Genomic DNA, 20,367 nt, shown 5'->3' on the forward strand with positions numbered 1-20,367 from the left:
TGGAACACCGGGATCTTTGCATACAGGTGGAAGTGACAGGGGAAAAGGAAAAGTATAAACTCTGGAAATAATTCTCTGCACCCATGTATCTTTTGTTATATCTTGTCAGGCTCTCTCTGGTGCAGGGATAAATGACCTCTGACTACCTCCAGAAATGGACAATCGGATCACATTTCAGGAAGGAATCTCTGGACCAGTGGCACTGCAGGCCTCATCTGCTGTGTGGGCATTGTCATTCATTTCAGTTTCCCCTTCTGCCCTTTGGGGGTACTATCTCCATGTGGATCTTTGAAAGGACCCTGGGACTTCTTGAACCACACTTTCCAATCTCCTCACCGATTCCTAGAGAAGGATCTTTGAAAAGTCCAAAAATGTGCAGAAATGGTCTTTCCATCTTTTTCATACCTGGAGTGTGTAGCTTTAACTTTAGGGCCAAAAATAAATTGCATCAATAGGTGCACTGATGAATAAGGATTTGAAAAGGTCCACAAAAATCACACAAGCACATCCAGGCATGCCTCCTAATGGAAATGCCTGAACCGTCTGCCCTTGAGGCACCTTCAGCTGCGTGGGAGATGAGCCTCATGGATGAATTAAAAACCGCCTAAAGGGTAGCTAACTGAGAGACCACAGAGCCTCAGCAGTCCCCAAAAGGGATTCTGACAGTCCCTTTATCAAATCCCTTTATTGTCTCGTAAAGTGTGCCAGGTAGTTTGGCAATCTTACGGCAAAAGTTTCTCAAGCATACACATGCTTCCCAAATCTGTCCAATGCCCTAGATTCCATTAGGGGGATGAGCAGAGGAACTTTACTCAGCAAGTTCCTTTTTTGTGGCTGCCACCACAACCATAGCATCTACGGGCACTCCCTTGCTCCAGTATTTTCTACCTACAGTGGATCCAGAATCCAATCTGTTTTTTTGAGGGTTGGCTCTACTGAGGCAGGCTCCTTCCATGCCCACCTAAAGATCAAGTTGATGAGCTCATCGGTGGGAGGAGTAACTAAGGAGCCAGATTAGCCAGCTCCAAAGGCTTTCAGGAATACTGAATGCTCTAGGGAAGGGTTATTGGAGGACCAACCACCCCTCTGCTTAAGGATCTCAAGAATGTCTTCCAAATGAGATGTGTTCAGGTCGTGATCTTGAAAACCCTTCTCCATCAAAATCAGTATCTTCGGTGACCGACTCCTGAGGGGAGTCCAGGTGCCTCCTTTTATACTTCTGCTTCCTAGGGACTTCCTCAGAAGGATGCTCTGGGAAGTATCAGAAGAGATTGTAAAACCTTGCTGGGTAGCCTGAAGAATTTGAGCTGGATGTCCCTGTGGCATAGAATGACATGGCTCAAGGTGCAAAGACATCTCAGAACCAGAAGTAAGATCCAAGGGGGTAGGATGAGTCTGTTTTGCCAAACAGAGAACACCCTCTTCACCACCTCAAAGGCAGATCGCTCCAGGGAGAAGGAAGACAACACAGCCAAGAAACCAGACTTCTGGCCCATCAGATTCCTGTGCCCCTGAGCAACCTATACAAGGCAGAGGTCGGAGCTGAGCTGTCCAATTCAGAGGCTCCGAGGGGCAGAGATGGCTCCAACAACCTTGAAGTCAACTCCAAAATCTTGGACCTGACAGGGGTGCTTTGGCTCAGAGAGTCATCCAGCTCCAAGGACATCTGAGATAAAAGACCAGGAAGGCTCAGATACAGGGGCTACGACTCTGAAATGATTGGTCAGATCAAAGAAGGAGCTGAAATCGGAGGCATGATTGAAAAATGGGCTTCCTGACCCAAAGGGGTAGGAGCTGGAAGAACTCCCATCTGTATTTGCAACAGTAGGAATCTCCTCATCATTCTGTCTACATTAGCTTCGGTCAAACTCCTGGAAGAATGAGAGGAGGCTAGCGAAGGGGAACTGCAATGCCTTTGTTCCAAAAATGGAGAAGGTACTCTTGAAGGCACCAGGTCCAAACTTGGTGAGGATCTGGTTCTAGGTAACAGTCTCAAATCCGAAGTCGGTTTTCTCTGATCCGATGATGGTTGGACTGCAGTGGCCTTTGGAGTTAATTTATGCTTTGTTTTAGGTGGCTCAATGAAGATGGGAGTCGATGATCCAAAAAGGTTTAGGAGACTTTGTGGAACTCCTTTGACTTTAGTTTGGGGGACTGCGCCCCAGCAATAGCTTATGAGAAGTAGTAGGAAGTACACCTTTCAATATAAACCCATTCTTTTCTGTCCACAAAAGCAAGTGGACTAACATTTTTACAAATGGTACAATTAACCTGAAAGTTAACACAAGATGTGGACATCAGACAAGGGCAATTTTGGCATTTCTTAAATCCTGAAGGGCCTTTTTCAGACATCATTTACACAAGATAAAAAAAAAACTTAATAAAAGAAAGGAAAACATATATGTGTGTGTTTGCAGGGAAATGGAGAGAGAAGGATGCAAACAATGGTATCAAAAATTACACAAAAAGGTGTAAAAGGAAGAAAGGATAGAAATGAATAATACCAACTATGGTAATAAAGAAGTACATTATGTGCAATGAGAAAGAGATTGCAATTAATAGGTTTGTAAAAGATAAAGATTAAAACACTTATTGTAAATTTAAATATCACTTGAGAGCTCAAGATGACCACATCTAATTGCAAAAGCAGCAAACGAGATCTGAGGTATGTTAGGGGTTGGTGCATTATGGGTAAGGGAGGAGCTTATGAGTTTTTTGGTGGCCATGAGCTAAAACAACAGCAGAGTCAGATCAGAGGATTGGATCCAAACCCAACAGTTGAGGATAGAGTGAAAATTGAATATCAGATCTGTGATATACCATGGAGGAACTGTACCTCTGAGCGAGGGACGTTAACAGGAAAGTTCCTCTCAGGAAAGCTTAACATAGCCTAAGAGATGCCATATTCATGTGATTTTCTTCAATGTGAAAAGATGATGTGGCTGCCAGCTGTACCTTGAAACTGGAGTAACCTGTTGCACTTTGTAAAATATGAGCAAGAAAATCTAAAATTGCTGGAAGAAAGATGAAAAAAAATCAAGGCCGTTATTTAACTGCCCAGATAGAAAGCATTTTTCATTTGCTTTTGTACATCTTAAACTTCATATTGGGTTTCTGGGAAGAAGAAACAATATGTACTACTGAGAAAGAGAACCTGGACTAACCATCACTGGAATTGGAAAAAACATGTGGTCAACTTCAGGGACTGAATATCCTCCTCAGGGGACCATGACAGGTGAGAGTATATCTGAGACAGAGACTAGCACCCAAGCAGGATGTAGTAGTTAAGGTCAGAGGAAGGGAAACCACACTTGGACCAATAAGGGGCTATGTGGACAACTGAGACTCTCTGTCAATGCATTCTGTAAGAACTTTGGTATCAAACACATTGGGAGGAAAGGCATAAAGGAGTCGTGGGGGCAATTGTGGGTGACAGCATCCCTCGGTGACTCCCCCCCCCTCTTGGTGGTTTAAAGCGAAGAACTTGCTGTACTTTGTGTTGTGGGGAGAGGTGAAAAGATCACAGCAAAGTCTGCTTCAAAGGTTGAAAATCGACTTCATGATTATTGGGTTGAGGGACCGCTCATGAAGGGAGTAGGACAGACCTGCTCAACCTGTCTGTTAGAATACTGGATTTCACAAGAAGCAAAGTTACTAGAAAGAGGTAAGAAGATATCGCCCACTGCCACACACTGGCTTCTTGACATAATGGGCAAGATCTGGTTCTTCCCTGTTTGCTGATGTATCAAACTGCCATGCTGTCTGCCTGGGTAGATATATCCAAATAGAGCAAGTCCTGAAAGGCTTGCAGTGCTAGGAGAACTGCTCTCCTCCAATACACTGATATGCACACTGGCCTCTGACTGGGACTGTACATCTTGAACTGTCTTCCCCAGGTAATGATCCCCCCACTCTAAGTGACAAGTGTCCATGGTCACGGTGGCTTGAGGAAAGAGCAGAAAAAAAAGTCTGCCCTAGAGATATGTGAGGATATTTCAGTCACTAATGTACACGAGTCCTGCAAGGCTTTGTTAGGGATACTTGAAAGGACATGGGTTGTTTTCTGAACGATCAGTGAACACTCATGTTGTTTCTGGCTAATGGGACTAGCATGACTGAAGCTGCCATAGAACCCAGAAGACAGAGACTTTTCTTTGCTGGTGAGTTCTGAAGGGACAGAGTAGTTACAGCCTGCTAAAGTGATGTGATCCTTGTCCGGGGGTAGTTTCTGCTACCTGGAGATTTATGTCCAATAGTGTCCCGATGAACTCTAAGGACTGAAATGGTTGAAGCTTTTATTTCATTAAATTCACTGTAATCCGAAGTCTTAATACAAATGGAGCAAGACGAGACTGGCTTGAATGAGTGCATTCATGATAGGGGCAGTGATGAGCCAGACATCCAAATAAGGGAACACCTAGAACCCCGGCAGTTGAAGATGAGCTGCTACTACTGCTATACATTTGGTAAACACCCTAATGATTATGGTAAGACCAAAGGGCAATGCTCTGAACTCAAAATGACTGGCTCCTAGTCAGAAGTGAAGTGTCTGTCCATCTTTTCTTGGTAGCGTGTGTCCTGAATATCTATCAGGCACATCCAGTCATTCTTACTCAGCAGAGGAAGGACAGACTGTAGCTTGATCATCTGGAATTTTGTCTGCTTCACAAACTTGTCCAAGTGGCTTATGTCCAGGAATGGTCTTTATGTCCCCATTTTTCTTTGGTACTATAAAAAACAAAAAAAAAAAAAACACTTTTAAGTAAATTCTGGATCCTCTGGTCTGGTGGGACCTCTTGGATGTCATTTAGAAGCTCCTTTATTTCTTTAGCAGCTTGCTTTCCTTTGTGAGGGTGGAATGTCGGGAATTCTTTCTGGGGATAGAGGAGGAGTGCGGAATGGAACGAGATAGCCTCTGGTAACGATTCTCTGCACCAATTTGTCTTGACTAATGGACGTTCAGGTTGCTGGATGCAGGAATAAGCACTCCTCAACTGCCACAAGAATGTGACAGCTAGGCAACTGTTCAGGAGAGCTGGAAAGACGTCTCAGAAAATGGTCCACAGTAGCCTTTATTCTGTGGAGCACCTCTGCCTCTGGGGTAACATTCATTATAAGAGTTCACCCGTCTGCCCTGTGTGGCATTTCTCTGCAAGTGACAGGTGAACATCCCTGTGATCCTTTGCACCAATTTGTGTTGACTGATGGATGTTCAGGTTGCTGGACGCAGGGATATGCACCACCCCAAACTGCCTCCAGAGTGCAACAGCCAGGCAACTGTTCAGGAGAGCTGGAAAGACTTCAAAGAACCATTTTCTGAGATGCCTTGATTCTGCGGACCACCTCTGCCTCTGGCACGACATTCATTTTATGAGTTCAAGCCTCTGCTCTGTGTGCTGTTTCTACAGAGGTGTCCGGTGAATACCCCTGTGATTTGTGAAAACAAATTCTCTTACCTTCTTTTGGGTTCCTAGAGAATGTCCCCTGAGGGGTAGAGAATTTGATCTCTATAGCAGAGAGTGATCAACAATCTTTCTCACTTCTAGAGATGGTCTCTTTTACTTAGGCACCAAACAGTGCTGATCCATCATAATGGGTGCCGACAAAGGATGTTGTGAAATGTTCTGCAAAATCGCAGAGCTGCATCCAGGTATGTCTCCTGATGGATATATGCCTGTGCTGGCTTCTCTAGACACACCCTCTGTGGCATTGGAGATAAGGTGCATAGAAACAGACATGGACTGGAGGGTAGCCAACTGTGAATCAACTTTCTTTGATCCACAGACAAGGTCCCTGGGAGAGAAATGGAGACCTGTTTGGAAACATGTGATGTGCAAAATAGTTAAAAATTCGCAACCAAAACATACATGAGGTGTAAAAATCCTTCCAAATACTGTCCAGGGTATGAGACTCCCTGTTTGGTGGGCAGACAGAGGAGCTCTCCTCCACTAGTTCCTTCATGGTGGCTGTTGCCACCAACATAGAATCTATAGCCGGACTCTTGCTCCAATGTGGACAATCTTTAGGAGCAACATGTAACTTGTATTTTTTTTGGGAATAGGCTCAGCTCAGTCCATCTCCTTCCATACCTGCTGAGAGACCAGGTCAACCATCTCATCAGCCCGCTGCAAGTACCCTACAAGTAGATGGCCCATAAACAAAATCCTCAAGGAAGATGAACTTCTGGGGCAAACATCTGGGAAGACCATCCCCCTTTCTGTCTAAGAAGTTCTTGGATTTCTAAGACTTTCTCAACAGTGTGTATGAGAGAACCTTCTCTTTCAAAGTCAGTGTCACTGGTAGCGGATTCTTCAGTGGAATCCAAGTGCCTCCTTTTGCACTTGTGCTTCCCTGTGTCCTTCCACTGTGGGCTGTTCAGGACAGTACTTGGAAGGTGACATGACCTCTTCTATGAGAGCCAGTTCAAGACTTCTGGTCATTAGCTCCCCTGAAGGGACAAGAAGAGTAGGCTCTGGATCCCCCGGAATCCATGGGGGAAGGATGGATCTGATTTTGAGGGAGTAGTTCTCTCTCTCTGTTGAGAGAGCAGTCTCTCAAAAGCCAGAAATGCAGACCTCCACATGGTTCTGGGCAGCACTGCCCTAGGAGCCAAAACCCCTGAAGAGGTCTCAACCCAGGCAACTATCTGGCTGGGATCAGAGGCTGATGCCTTGGCTGAACTGTCAAATGCTGAAGCTCCAAGAATGTGAAATGGATCCAAGGACCTCAGATTCGACCCTGCCATGTCAGAGTCCATGCTGCCATTTGGCTCAGAGATTCAGAGGGATCTGACATGGTCAGAGCTGACCTAATCAAGAACTCACTGGAGCTGAAGAAAGCACTTGTGGTGCTGACAGACCTGTTCTGGCCGAAAGCTGGATCAGAGTAATCCAATCCATGAGGTCAGATAAAAAAAGGAGCTACAAGAGACTGTTCCTCCGGATCAGATAACAGGTGGAGTAGGGAGCACTCCCGGCTGGATCTGGGTCCAAATTATTCTTATCTTGCCCACAACTGCTTCAGTAAGTCTCCTGATAGGCCTGGCTGACCTAATGGATGAGGGGAGCAGAAGGTGGCATAGAGTGGTGACACTGTCTGGCTTGTAGTAATTGCAGGATGGTGCCTAGGTGAAATTGGCTCCAGAGAAAACCTAGATGGAGTGATGGATCCTAAAACTATCTGGTCCGAAAACAGCATTGGTTCTGTAGGCTTCACTGTTTTAGGAGACGGAGATGAAGAAGGTGTCTGAACTGGGACCTCTTTCTCAATGCTTTTGTTTTATCCTTGTCCTTATCTTTAACTTTGTCCTTTGGATTTTCTTTAAGCTTGCCAGCTTGCTTCTTGGTTGATGATGGACAAGCAGCAGTAGCATATTTTCCCGACACAGAATGAGGGTTATCCCATATGGAAGCAGGAAGTAATTCCTTAAAAATTAGTTTGTGCCTTAATTCAGTAATGGCCTGTTGGCCAAAGGCTTCCAGATGGAACAGGTGATTTCCAAGTACGATGGGCCTAAATAATGATGCACTTGTCGGGCATATCAGAGTTCGGTAGACTGTGAAAACAAGCTACATGCTTTTCAAAACCTGAATGCTTTTCTGCCATATTAGAAAAGAAAGGTTGAAGTAACACGGAAAATATTTTTTTTAAATATATGTGCATCTAAAATACATGAATAGAAAAAGGAAGATATACTAATTTTTTTTTTTTTTTTTTTTTTTTTTTTTTTTAGGAGGAGCCCCATGCGAAGACGGGAGGAAGGAGAAAAAAGGGAAGGAAAATACCAGGAATAAGGAGGACAATATACATAAAGATGAAGAATAAGTAGAAAAGAAAGGAAGAGCGACTAATAAATAAAATTCACTTACCTTTGACAAAAAAAAAAAAAACATGAATACCCACAAATCTGTCCAATGCTTATAGTAGCAAATGAGATCTGGAGTAGCTCATTCTCATGGGTATCAGGAGGAGCCTGAGCACTGGATCCAAAGCTTGAGTGACCAAAGTCGGATCAAACTCTGACCTGAAGATACACACAGTGAGAAACAGATGGAAAAGACATCAGAGCAATACATTTACAGAAGTTAACTCAAGAGATTTAAGTGTAACCATAACGATCTGTAGATCTCACCTTAGTAAGGAAAAACTTGTTGTTTAATAGGTTTGATAAATGAGTTAAGCCCTGTTCCACTGTAGATTTCCGATACTCTGTGGTGTCCATTCCGCTATACAAAGGAGAGTGCTTATGTCCTGGGAAAAAAATCCTCTCTGTGAAGGTCCTATAATCCAAGAAAGGAATGCCAGTCCCTCCCAAATCACTATTCAAATCCATCATCTCTGTCATCAGATCTACAAGACAAAATTCAGTGAGGGTTAAACACTCAATAGATACAGTGAAAGAATGCTTTTGAGCCAACAATTATCTACAAATACAAAAAAAATAATTTTAACAAATATCTGGTATCATCTGATTTCTCTGTCAAGTTTTACATACTGAAGTTTTTAACTGTACTAATAAACAGCTGCATACAACTTTAAAAACACTGCCACACCACATGTAGATACAAATAGACACCACATTATAAAAAGATAACTTAAAAAAATATTATAGCGATTTCTTCATATTCAAAGCACCATAGCTCCAAACTATTAAGAACTTCATAATGTAAAAACCTAAACCAAATCAGTAATGCAGGAAAAACACGAGAACACCACAATGAATGCTTTGCTATGAAAATTTTACTGCTTAAAAATAAGATAAAAAAGGACTGATTTATACAGTTGTTGGAAAGCAAAATAGTTCACTGTGTGCTTGCTTGTGTATCTATGTATAGATGGAATAGAGACTTGCAACCCTGAAAATGCAAGAACAAACAAACTTAACATGAAAGAAAACTAAAGGTTACAATTAAGGGCTAGATAAAAGGCAACGGCTAACAGATCTCCCTCACCAAAATCAAGATACTGACATGCCTTGAAGTTTTCAGGGAACACAGCAGAAATATATGTTGGGGGAAAAATCATTTTTTATAGCATGAACTGGTTCCCACAGCTCTCCATGTCGACTAGCAAAGTTCCTTTTGACCTTTTTCCTGGGTGAATTTTTGAACCAGTGCCAGCTTACTAACAAGCCTTCCACATTCAGATTCTATTTGTTTCTTCTTATGAGGGAACTTCCCCCAGTACAGTACACAGGCAACAGACCTTAAAAAAGGAAGCCATGATGGGCTATTAGTAACCGCCTCAGAATCCTGGCAATGAGGGCATTTTTAACCCACACTTTGTTGGGGGTATAAGCTACTTCATTGTGGGGTCCCACATGTCCAATTTTGACTGCACAAGATCAAAGGATTGGTAATGAGGACTACCACCAGGTGGTGGCCTGTTGAGCTGAAAGCCTGTCCCCTAGAATAAGCACCATGGTGCTACCTCCTCTTACAAGGGATTGTGACTGTGCGTACACGCGCGCGTGTGTGTCTGTTTTAGTCCAAGACTCCACCCACCTCCACCCCAGGATGGACATGCCCATCCATCCCTGCCAGGTTCATCAAGAAATCAAACCACTTGATCTGTAGCCAGGACTTTATCCCTCTAAGTTACCAGAGGTGGTTCAGTGCTATTTGACCCAATTCCTTTTCATATAACTTCTGTCTGTTTGATGATCTCTGAACATCATTCCCTGCATAACGCAGTTGAATTCTGTCATACATGACAGGCACTGGAGTACCTTATGTAAACAGTCTTCCCTGTGGCAGTGTGGTTCCTCAGTAGGTGTTATGTGACCTCCTACATTCTAAAGACATACCAGTACGTTAATTGACAGGCTTCTAAATTTCACAGATATTTATGCAGTATGTGAACAAGTGTCCAAGCCCTGCAATAGACAACCTTCCTATCCAAAAACTGGTTCTTTCCCTTGTGCCTAATATTTGTCAGGATAGACAACCCCCCAATCCTGAAAATGAGAAAAAGGGTATCAGAGAAGTAAGGAATTAGTGACAAGCTCTCTTACCCTGACTTAAAACTGCCTTCATTAACATCACACTCAAGCAAAGGATGGAAACTACCATGAATGCACGTAGTCATAGTCTGGATTAGTGTACATCAACAATATTTCAAGGAAAGCAAATTTGTTTTCTTACTTAATATCTTGCCAAGGACTGGTTTAGCTATGACCTAGGCCAAAGAAAATGAGAGTATGGTGCTGATTACTGAAAAGTCATTCAATTATTCATGCATTCTCTGATCATTTGTTTAATGCAAGTCACAAGGGAGTAGTCGTCTTTCTCAGCAACCAGTGGACATAAAGCAGACACTTAGCCTAGACTGGGCAATAGTCCATCGCAGTACTCACACACACACTAACTTGTGGCATATACACCTATAGACTATTTAGAGAATTATCAATTCACCTATGGCATATATCTTGGGATATGGAAGGAAACAAAAGCACTCCCAAAAAAGACAACGAGGATGTGAAGACTGCACAGAAGACACCCAAGGCAAGAACCAGACTGGATATCCAAGCACTGTGAGGCAGAAATGACAGCTGCTGGACTATTATGCTGTCTGCTAGGTTTACTTAAAAAGTGCATATATATCTATATAGAAATAAGAGCATTTTGAGAAGAGACGAGTTGTTGAATTACTCTGACGTTTTTCCAGTGCAGCAAAATCTTTCAACAATCATCGTTAGTTGTCCTGTGAGATGCATGATTTATCAACAACAAAGTGGCAGTGAGAGAGCTTGTTCCCCATCACTCTTTCATAGACTCATAGGAGATTACTAGGCTATTGATCCAGAAGTCATTTTAAGCCTAGCTGTTTCAGCCCAATGTAATACCGTAGAGGTACTAGTCAATATCCAAGATTGCATGTAGTGATGACTGCCCATGTCTAGGAGGGTTGTGGACGCTATCCCTGGTACGAATTTACAGTGCCCCATCCATTCATCCAGGTTCCTCGAACAGTGTCACAGAGGTGCTCTGTTTCACAAGAAATGGAAGGCTGTTCCAAAGATGTGGCAATCGCTAGGAGATAAATTTGTCCCTCTAGCATGTCCTATTTAAGTCGCAGGGCATAATTAAGTCCCTGGAATGGGTAGCCCCAGACCCATCTGACTTACAGATATGCAATAAGTTCATTAGGTTTGGGTCTTGGGATGCTCTGTAGGCCAGGCAAAAATGTCCCCTAAGAATTCTATATGATACGGAGTATAGTGACAGGGATTTTAGTTGATCCACGTAAGGCACATGCTGGAGGCCCTTGAAGATCTTTGTTAGAAACTTCTAAGGTCTCTCTAATTGCTGTAGATGACCTTCCATACCATAGGACCTGGGACTCTGGCACAAAGCAGAGAAGGTTACCTGTTTAGAGGGTTGGCAATAAGATCCACTTGAGGAGTACCCCATTGGTGGATAATGTCCAGAAACACATCCCTGTGAAGCATCCATTCAAGGGACTAAGTTAAGGACCTGCTCAGAGCATCTGCCACAGTGTTCTGACTGGAAGGGATTCTCTTAGAAGGGGATGTTTTTTATGCATTCCCTCCCCTTCCTTTCATTCCGAAAGTCCTGTTCAAAATTCAAAAGGATACTCCCAAAAACTTGTTGGTGACTCCCTTTTAGCCAAGGCAGCACTGGTTCCCTCTTCTTCTGCATCTAGCCAGGGGCAATCATCGCAAATTACCTCACAGGGTGGATCTAAACCACACAAGACAAGGGATCTCTTATCCATCCCCACCTGTCTACTTCTTCACTTGACACTGTGGGTGATAGGATTTTGATTCCTCAAAGACAGCTTTTTTCTGAGGATATGCTGCAAGTCCTGTAGGAGGCCAGAAAACCTACAACTAGGAAATCCTACTTAACCAATGGAAGAGGTTTTCTTTTTGGTGCGTCTCTTACAACCTGGACCCACTTACTGTGTGTATGCTCCTTTGGTTCTATCGTATTTGTGAGAGTTGCTCAATGCTGGTTTGGCCTATTCTTCTATTAAGGTCCACCTATTAGCTCTCTCTGCTTGTCTGCCTTTTTCTCCTCCTTTAGCTGCTAGATTTGAGGTGAAACAATTTCTTAAAGGCATCCTTAGTATTAGACCACACAGGAAGCCTGTTCCTCCTCTCTGGGCTCTTAAATTTGTTTTGGAGAAGTTGACTCTAGCTCCATTTCAGCCTGGGCTTTAGCTTCCTTGCAACATTATTCCTGGACTGTTCTTTTGTTAGCGCTTACTTTTGCCAAATGGGTGTCTGGAGCTGCACTCCCTTATGGCTTGTCCTACTTTTTTGGTTTTTCATGAGGACAGACTGTCCTTGCGCACTAACTTTCTTTTATGCCAAAGGTTAATGAGCTGATTAGTCTATTAATCTGCCTACTTTTTTCCCTCTCTGCAAGCTGACAGGGAGAGGGTGCTGCATACTTTGGACATGCATTGGCAACTTACAGTTGATTTGGATATGACTAAGCCTATCAGAAAATCTGATCAATTATTTGTTTCTTCTCATTCTAGATCTTTGGAACTTTCTGTATCCAAGCAGACTATTTCTTCTGGATTTCTAAGGCTATTTCCTTTTGTAACACTTTTCATGACAAGAGCCTTTTTCAATTAAGGCTCATTCTACTAGAGCTGTGACTTCTTCTGGTACTTTTTCAAAGGCTTGATATTAATTCTAGTCTTGAAGCAGTTACTCTGACTTCTGTGCATACCTTTACCAAAAACTACAAGTTGCATGGTATCTCTAGCGCTAGTTTTCCTAGTTCAGTTCTTCATGGTTTTTCAGTGGATTCTTCTGCCCCTTCCTTCTCCCTAGTTTAGGGTTACCACCATTTCAAATGGCCAAAGTGGGACATTTTTGGTACAAACATCAGAGTTTACAGGCCGACACATACCCAACAGTCAGTACAAAGGTTAGAACTTAACTTTTTTGCCTAAATAAAAGCTTATTCTTGTAGCATTTTAGTTGCTTATTCTGTTTCTTATAACATTTAAGTATTTTAGATACAGAATAACAGTTTTATGCAACTATCATGTAAAATATAGGAAATAATTTTGTCCTAAAATCTCAGGACATTTGCCATTTTTACAATTTTTTGTCAGGACACATCTGCCCAAAGAGGGACTGTCCTTCGCAAAGTGGGACAGGTGGTAACCCTACCCTAGTTTCCTCTGGAGCTTTGGCAGTCTCCCATACAGTTAAGAATACTGCAGCAGTGAATGTAAGGGCATGGTACATTTGTGTAAAATCTTACCATAACGGTAGATGTCCTTGCCTTCACTGTTGCAGTATTCACTCCCTCCATCCCCGTAATTTCTTCACCTTCCTGGATGTACACAATACCTCTTGCGTTCCTTGGACTGGTGTTCCTCTTGGGGCAATCAGTTCTGTTTTTGGTAAGCCTGAACATCACCTTTAGGCCCTACGTTTGCCACGGTGCATATGGTGACGTTCAGCATACCTTTAAATTCAGAAATCTTTAGAACACTAGCTGGATGTCAGGCTTCCGCAGCAGGGAATCCTGTATAGTTAAGAATACTGCAGCAGTGAAGACAAGAACATCTACAGTTATGGTAAGATTTTACACAACTGTACTTTCCAACAATTCCCATTTTTCCTATGTAATCTGCTCCTACCATTTTTTTTTAAAGCTCCCACTTCCAGTTGTTTCTCTCTGCTACTATATTCACTACTTCTAGTACAGTTGGTTTAGACTTTGATTTCCATATTCCTGTAATTGCTCTTTTGGCAGCCATCATAACTGGACTCGGCAAGGCCTTACCATGTCTAGGTAATTCCAATTCTGCATCATAGCTCAGAAGAATCATTTCCCAAGTTAACCCAATTTGCACACTCAGTATCTCTGACAGAGTAGTCTACAAGGAATCTTTGAAGTCTGCCAACTCATTATACTCTCAGAAAATATGTTCTCAATTACCTCTTTCTTCCCCATCACACCTCTATCATCTCCGGTCTACCTGAAGAAAATTTCTCTGGCGTCTACTTGGGGTAGAAAAATATCTATGTAAACATTTCCAAGCTAAAATCCTAAATCTTCTAAGATTTGTTGCAAATTTGGGAGACATACGTGTATCCCCCACAGTTTCTTTGTGAACTGCTTATCCAATCTCTCTTCCTAATCCTTTCTAACTAGTTATCGTACAATGTTTTATATGGTTTACTAGTTATTCCTTTTTTATGGCATCTTATGTTCTAGATTCTATTAAAAAACTCTACTAGTGCTCGTCTTTCATTTAAGACCCTCCCAATTTCTTTCTCTCTGCCTATACTCTGACATCAAACCTTGACAGGGAAGGCAATCTTTAACCTGCAATCCAAATACATTTTTGGCATCTTCCCATTCTATTATCTTTCCCTTGCTAGTTATTTGCTCCCAATACCTTGGTTCCTTTGCCAGTTTTCTCCAATAAATTCCAGCCCACTCCTGCCTATTGTGTGTATCCCTAATTGCAGTTATCCATATCGGCAGACTCTCCTTTCTCCATTCCTGTGTTGGCTGAGTTCTTAGAATACTTTCTGCTACTTTATGAATATAATATTCTGCATGACTATTGTTATTCTTAAAAATCTGCATCCAAAATCCCAGTCTCTCCTTGTTTCTTGGCCATCCCCCTATTTCATAATCACTTTCCACTTTGAATTATAGGTTTCTGCGTGTGCTTTGTATAGGTCCCTTAACTATGTAGCTCTGAAATACCCCTTCAGATAGAGTAATCCCAATCCACCTGTTCTATTGAAGAATCAGCTTTTCCCACTTGACTCTTGCAGTCTGCCTCCCAGATAAAATTCTTCAGCTCTATTAACTGTTATGTACAACTTCTCTAGCTGATAAAATATGCCTAACCTGTGTATAAGATTAAAGGGACTAAAACATTTTAACTGCTTTTATCTTACTATCTTTTAATTTCTCAGTTTCTGTATTAACTTTTTAGTCTCTTCCCACATATCTTCAGATGCCAGACCAGAATCATTTTTAATCCATACTCCTAAATACTTCATCTTATGTCCTCATAAATATGGGTACTGCTGTACTAATTTGTGTGTGGGTATATAATTTACAGCTATTGCCTTTGTTTTAGTTTCACCAATTTTGTATCCCAAAAAAAAAAAAAAAACAAATTGCCTCAAAATGTTCCACAACACTGTAATGTCCTTTTCTGGTTACATCAGGTATAAAGTAATATCTGCAAACACATCCATCTCTTCTTGACTACCATACCAATTATATGCTTGAATTTGAGTCCTTTATTTTCTTTGCCAATGGTTCTAAATATAATGCAAATAAAAGGGAAAGAGGACATCCCTGCCTGGTTCCTCTGCTCAAGCAGAAATGATCAGACAGGAACCCACCCACTTCAGTTTTCACCTCCGAGCCCTCATATGTCCTCCTAATCAACCATATAATTTTATCAGGGAATGCAAATGCTTCCACTGCCCTCCTCAAAGTCCCAGCTTATTTTGTATCAAGACCTACCCACAACAGTGGTATGATCTTACATTCTCTGTTACCTTCTGGATTATCACTTTTCTGTTAATGTTGTTGAATGTTTGCCTCCCCTCCACAAAACCACACTGATCCATATCTATGAATTTTATCATCACTTTTGCCATTCTTTTAGCCATTACAGATAAACACTGTATAATGATGGTTTAGTATCAAAATGGTCCTGTACGAAGCTGGATCTAACGAGACTTTACCCTCTTTAGGTATTACAGCTACCACTTCTTTCTTCCAGGATGCTGGTACTTCCCCTCCTCTTAAAATATTGTTAAACAAAATCTTCCAGATGTTTTATCAGTTTTCCCTCCTAGCTTCCAAACTTCTGCAGGAATACCATCTATTCCTGGGAACTTTCCTGTAGATTGATTACACATCACCATTTTTTATCTCCTCCTATCCTGTTAGTAATTGAGCCTTGTTTACCTCTAAATCGTGGCATATTTAATTCTTCCATTAACATTTCCATTTCTACCTTTTCTTGATTTACATATTTCTCTGCTTTATACAGACTTTCATAGAATGTCCAAAATATTTCTAATACTAATACAGGATCTGTTATCTTCTTTGTTACAGGCACGCTAATCTTGGCAACAGCTCTTTCTACATTCTGTTGCCTGAGGTGTTGTGCTAAATGTTTTTGCGCTCTAGAGTTATCAAAAACAGCTGCTTAACAGCAATCTTTCTAAACTCATGCATATTATCAAGGCAATCTCTTATTTTCTGTTTAGCATTCTACAGCTGCTACTTTTCTTGTTTTGTGAGATTCCCCCTATTTTGCAATACTTAACATCTGTCAGTCCCTCTAAATAATTGTTAGTTCTTAACTATATCTCCCTTTTTTGTTTCTATCCTATTTTTTAAAGTCTACTTTAATTTTATCCCACCCCAACTATATTTTTAGAAGAAAATTCCTTCTCCAATAGTTTAAGAATAATTTCCACTACCCATGCCTTAAATTCATCTCTTTTCGGTAGATATTTGGGAAAGCACTAGTGTCTCATTTGTATTTCATTACCTTGTTTTTATTTTTAGTTATTGGCACATGATCTGAAATAGTTATTCATGCATATCAAGACCTTCAATTAAATGCACATGTTCCTGTAAAATATAAGCTCTGTCAAGCCTAGCCCAATTTTTGTATCTTGGGGAATATGTAAATTCACTCTGAACTCCTAGTACTAAATTTACATCTTCCATGCCAAACAGTTTCATAAATTTCTACAAATATCTACCCTTCATTGTTATATTTCTCCTCCTGGGTCCCCAAAATACATAGTTGCTGTTACAAATCAAATTCCAGTCCCCACATATAAGTAATATTCCTTGCTGAAAGCTGATTATCTCTCCCAGAATTTCCTTAAGTGCAATTACAGCAATTTTAGGTGGAATATAAATACATGCCAGTGTAATCCTTCTTCCTTGATAGTAGTCCCATAGTACTACAAATCTACCATTATTATCTTTTTATCTTCTTCTATATTTTTGGAGCTCCTCTAACAATTAATATAAGTACTCTTCTTTTCTTTGTCCCAGGTATTCTGCTGAATAACCACCATGAAAAACCTTTCTTGATCAAATTCACATGTTCAATTCTTTCCAAATGCCTCTCCTGTAACACAGCTATTTAAGCGCTACAATTTTAATAAAGTTTACTACTCTGTTTTTTGTATTTATTTGTGAAACCACTGATATTTAAAGGCATCACATAATGTATCAGTTATTATTCCCATATTTTATATACAACAGCTTTTTAGTTAAATGTCTAGTTTCAGTTTTTGTTACCTGCACATACTGTCAGTTTGATCTTTTATACAGTTGTTTCTTGTGATATCCAATTGAGCCCAAGTCACATCTTACAAAACTTTGTTTTATTGAAAGCCCTCAAAAAAAACACCTCCAATACCCCTCAAAACCTATTAACTTAACACACTAAATGATGTGCCTCTTCAAATACTGAAGTTTTATCCTCCTAATAGGAGGGAATGTTCCAAACAGACAACCACACTCACAGACTTGTGTTAACCTAAAAGAAAGGTTATCCAAGATAAGGCCCATAGTGAAGCTTGTGCTTCAACTAAGTTCTGCTGATTTTGTCTTATCTTCATAGCTCTCCCAGCTGAGTAAACACCTGAATGCTTTCAGAGAACATTATCTCCTACCCATTTTCCTATATCAGATGGTCTCCTGGAGACATGAGGACCAGATACAGAATTGCTAATAAGCATACATTTGTTTGCTAGAAAAAAGCCTTATAAATATTCAATATTCTTTTTCATTTACTTGCTTTTTCTTAAAACTTAATAGATCAAGCCAAGGCCTTAATCTAGTCATTCCCCTATGTAAGAATGATAAAAAGCATACACTTTCTTTTCTCGTTCTCTTTTACCCAGACCTTTTTTACACTGCAATACCTACATTTCTTAAAATTAAACAAGGAGAAAGGGTAATTGCAAAAGAAAAAAAAACAGGAGCACGTGTTTACATTAGTATCCCCATTACACTTAAAATAGCTGAGAAAATTTCACTTCATAGCATGCATAGAAAATCATGCTCTATAAAAACAGTACCATTAAGAAAAAAAAATGTTTTACTTTACTTTCTCCCTCCTCTTCCCCTCTCAAGTATTTTTCCAAAAATTGTCACCAAGTAGGAAATATGCTTTAGAGTCCCTTTAAGTTTAACAAAGTCCAAGAGTCCAATGTTTTCACATTTTCTTTTGCTGTCATGTTCACAAATATAATTACTGCTTTGAAATCTGACATTTGTCAATTTCAAAGTTACTGGTTTTATTCCTGTTCATCTCCTTCTCTCTAATCCTGTCTCTGCTTCATTTCCAACATACTCTCATTCTTTTAGTCGGTCATTGTGCTTTTTTTCCTTCTCTCAAGCATTTTCTGTTGAAACATTGGAAAAGGATTCACTGGCACAGTCTCTCTGTGGTCTTTATTACCAGAAGAACAAGCAACAGAATCTCCTTCCATTTCACAATTCACTTTTTTGGGACAAACGTTTGTCCTCCTGCCATAGTTTTGTCAAAATCAACTCCTTCTACTGGTAGGACTGCATCCTTTTACTGGTAGGATTGCATCTTTCTACTGGTAGGATTCATCTTTCTACTGGTAGGATTGCATTTTTACTATTAAAGGTCTAGACTGCTTTCTCATAGCCAGGTTTGGAACACACATGATGTACCCTTTCAATTAACAACTCATGCTGTGGAATACTAGTCCAGTTGCTTATTTGTGCTTTCATAAAATTAATACAGTCTGCTCCTTCTAGCTTCTCTGGTACAGCATAAAATCTCAGGTTTTCCATATATACATGCTCTGTCCTCTAATTTAAACATATTCATTTGAGCAGTCTCATAGTCAGCCAGCCTTTTCTTCATTTCGATCACTGATTTTTGCAGTTTTATCACCTCATCTGATTTTCTGTTTAAAGCTTCTTCATTTTTTCCAGCCTTTTGTTGTTTGAGTCGATATACTCCATCAATATTTTATTTACTTTAATCAAGTCTGTGTGCAGTTGTCTTGTACTTTCCTCTAGGTTACCAGAAGTCATGTCTGGAGCTTGCACTGCTTTTTGCTGAACAACTGCAGTACTTTTCCCAGTCACTTTTTTCCTCACCTTTTGTAGCTGGTTTTCCTCCAGGTCCTCTGTATTTCTTTTTTTCCTGGCATCCAGGCAGTGCCTTTATTAGCTACTGAAATGTACCCCAGAAATACAAGTCCACTACCTTTCTCCAAGTTTCTGTTTTCACACTTGGAAATCTAGAATTAACCTGTTACTCAATGTACAGCCATCTTAACAGTCAATTCCTGGAACACATCCTTGTTCAATTTCTCATTGTGAGAGTCTGTCCTGGTCCTGCTCAGCTTGACTGACACATTTTGCTCTGTTTAACTCTCCAAGCCTCCTACATTCCATCAATGTATCACAGCAACCTCCCAAGGCAACACAGCCAGCCTGGCCAGAGGTGATCTGTTGACTCATGCTGGTTTATTTACCACATCACTGTGATGTTGTCTGTAATCATCTGCAACGGTCCTGGGTACCACAGATGAAGAAAGTGAACAGCACGGATCACAGCCAGCAACTCTGACAAATATGTAGTGTGGTGCCTCTGAATTTTTCCAAGGATCCTGCACTTTTACCCCCAATGAAACAGCCCCCCCAAGAAAAATATGAAGCATCTGTTCTGTCAAGTTAAACTTGGGTTGGAAAGGAGAATTGGAGACCTGGATTCAGGGAGCTCTATTGTCCCCACCAAAGCAGTTCTCTTCAGAAAACCCACAATTGGAATAGAGGATGAGAATGTTGGATCCACATAGTTTTTCAAGAACCATTTGATTTCCTCATGTGCAACATGGGAAGAGGAATTATAAGAATCACAGATTCTATAAACCCTAGAATCCTGAAATATTCTCTAGTTGAAGTCTGAAACTGTTTTGAGGAGTTCCAGAACATTCCCAGATGTAAGTCTTTTGCCTGGGTTAAGAATACCTTTGCAAGGGAAAATCTAAAATGCAGCCTAGAAACAACTCTGAGCTGGAATTAAGGAGGATTTTCAACTGTTAATTTAATTAATTGATTTATTTAAATATGTTCAGTAGGGTAGTGCATTGATCAAGGCTGAACAATTTCAGTCTCAGCCCAGCTGACGTACAAAACAATTGAAAAATACATAAATGTGAGCAATGACACTGATGTACAAATAAAATTGTTTATATACATTCTGCTTAAATGGAGTGCAATGTACAATATATGCATTAGTTTCTTAAGTGGACAACCAGCAGTATAGCTTACAGAGAAGAGACACTAAACTATGGATAGTGTGTTAGGTGAGATGTCC

General features: G+C 40.7%; 1 protein-coding gene across 1 annotated transcript in view; it reads right to left on the bottom strand.

Annotated features, from left to right (window-relative positions):
• Positions 1–20,367, bottom strand: part of LOC122808326 (plexin-B3-like) — a 2,760,797-nt gene that overhangs the window by 1,199,245 nt on the left and 1,541,185 nt on the right. The window contains exon 20 of the mRNA XM_044079291.1: positions 8,132–8,349. Within this exon, the coding sequence (XP_043935226.1) occupies positions 8,132–8,349 (218 nt within the window). The remainder of the gene's footprint in view (positions 1–8,131; positions 8,350–20,367) is intronic.

Source organism: Protopterus annectens, chromosome 8.part0 (genome assembly GCF_019279795.1).
Source record: "Protopterus annectens isolate FY-2018-M chromosome 8.part0, PAN1.0, whole genome shotgun sequence".
Classification (NCBI taxonomy): domain Eukaryota; kingdom Metazoa; phylum Chordata; order Ceratodontiformes; family Protopteridae; genus Protopterus; species Protopterus annectens.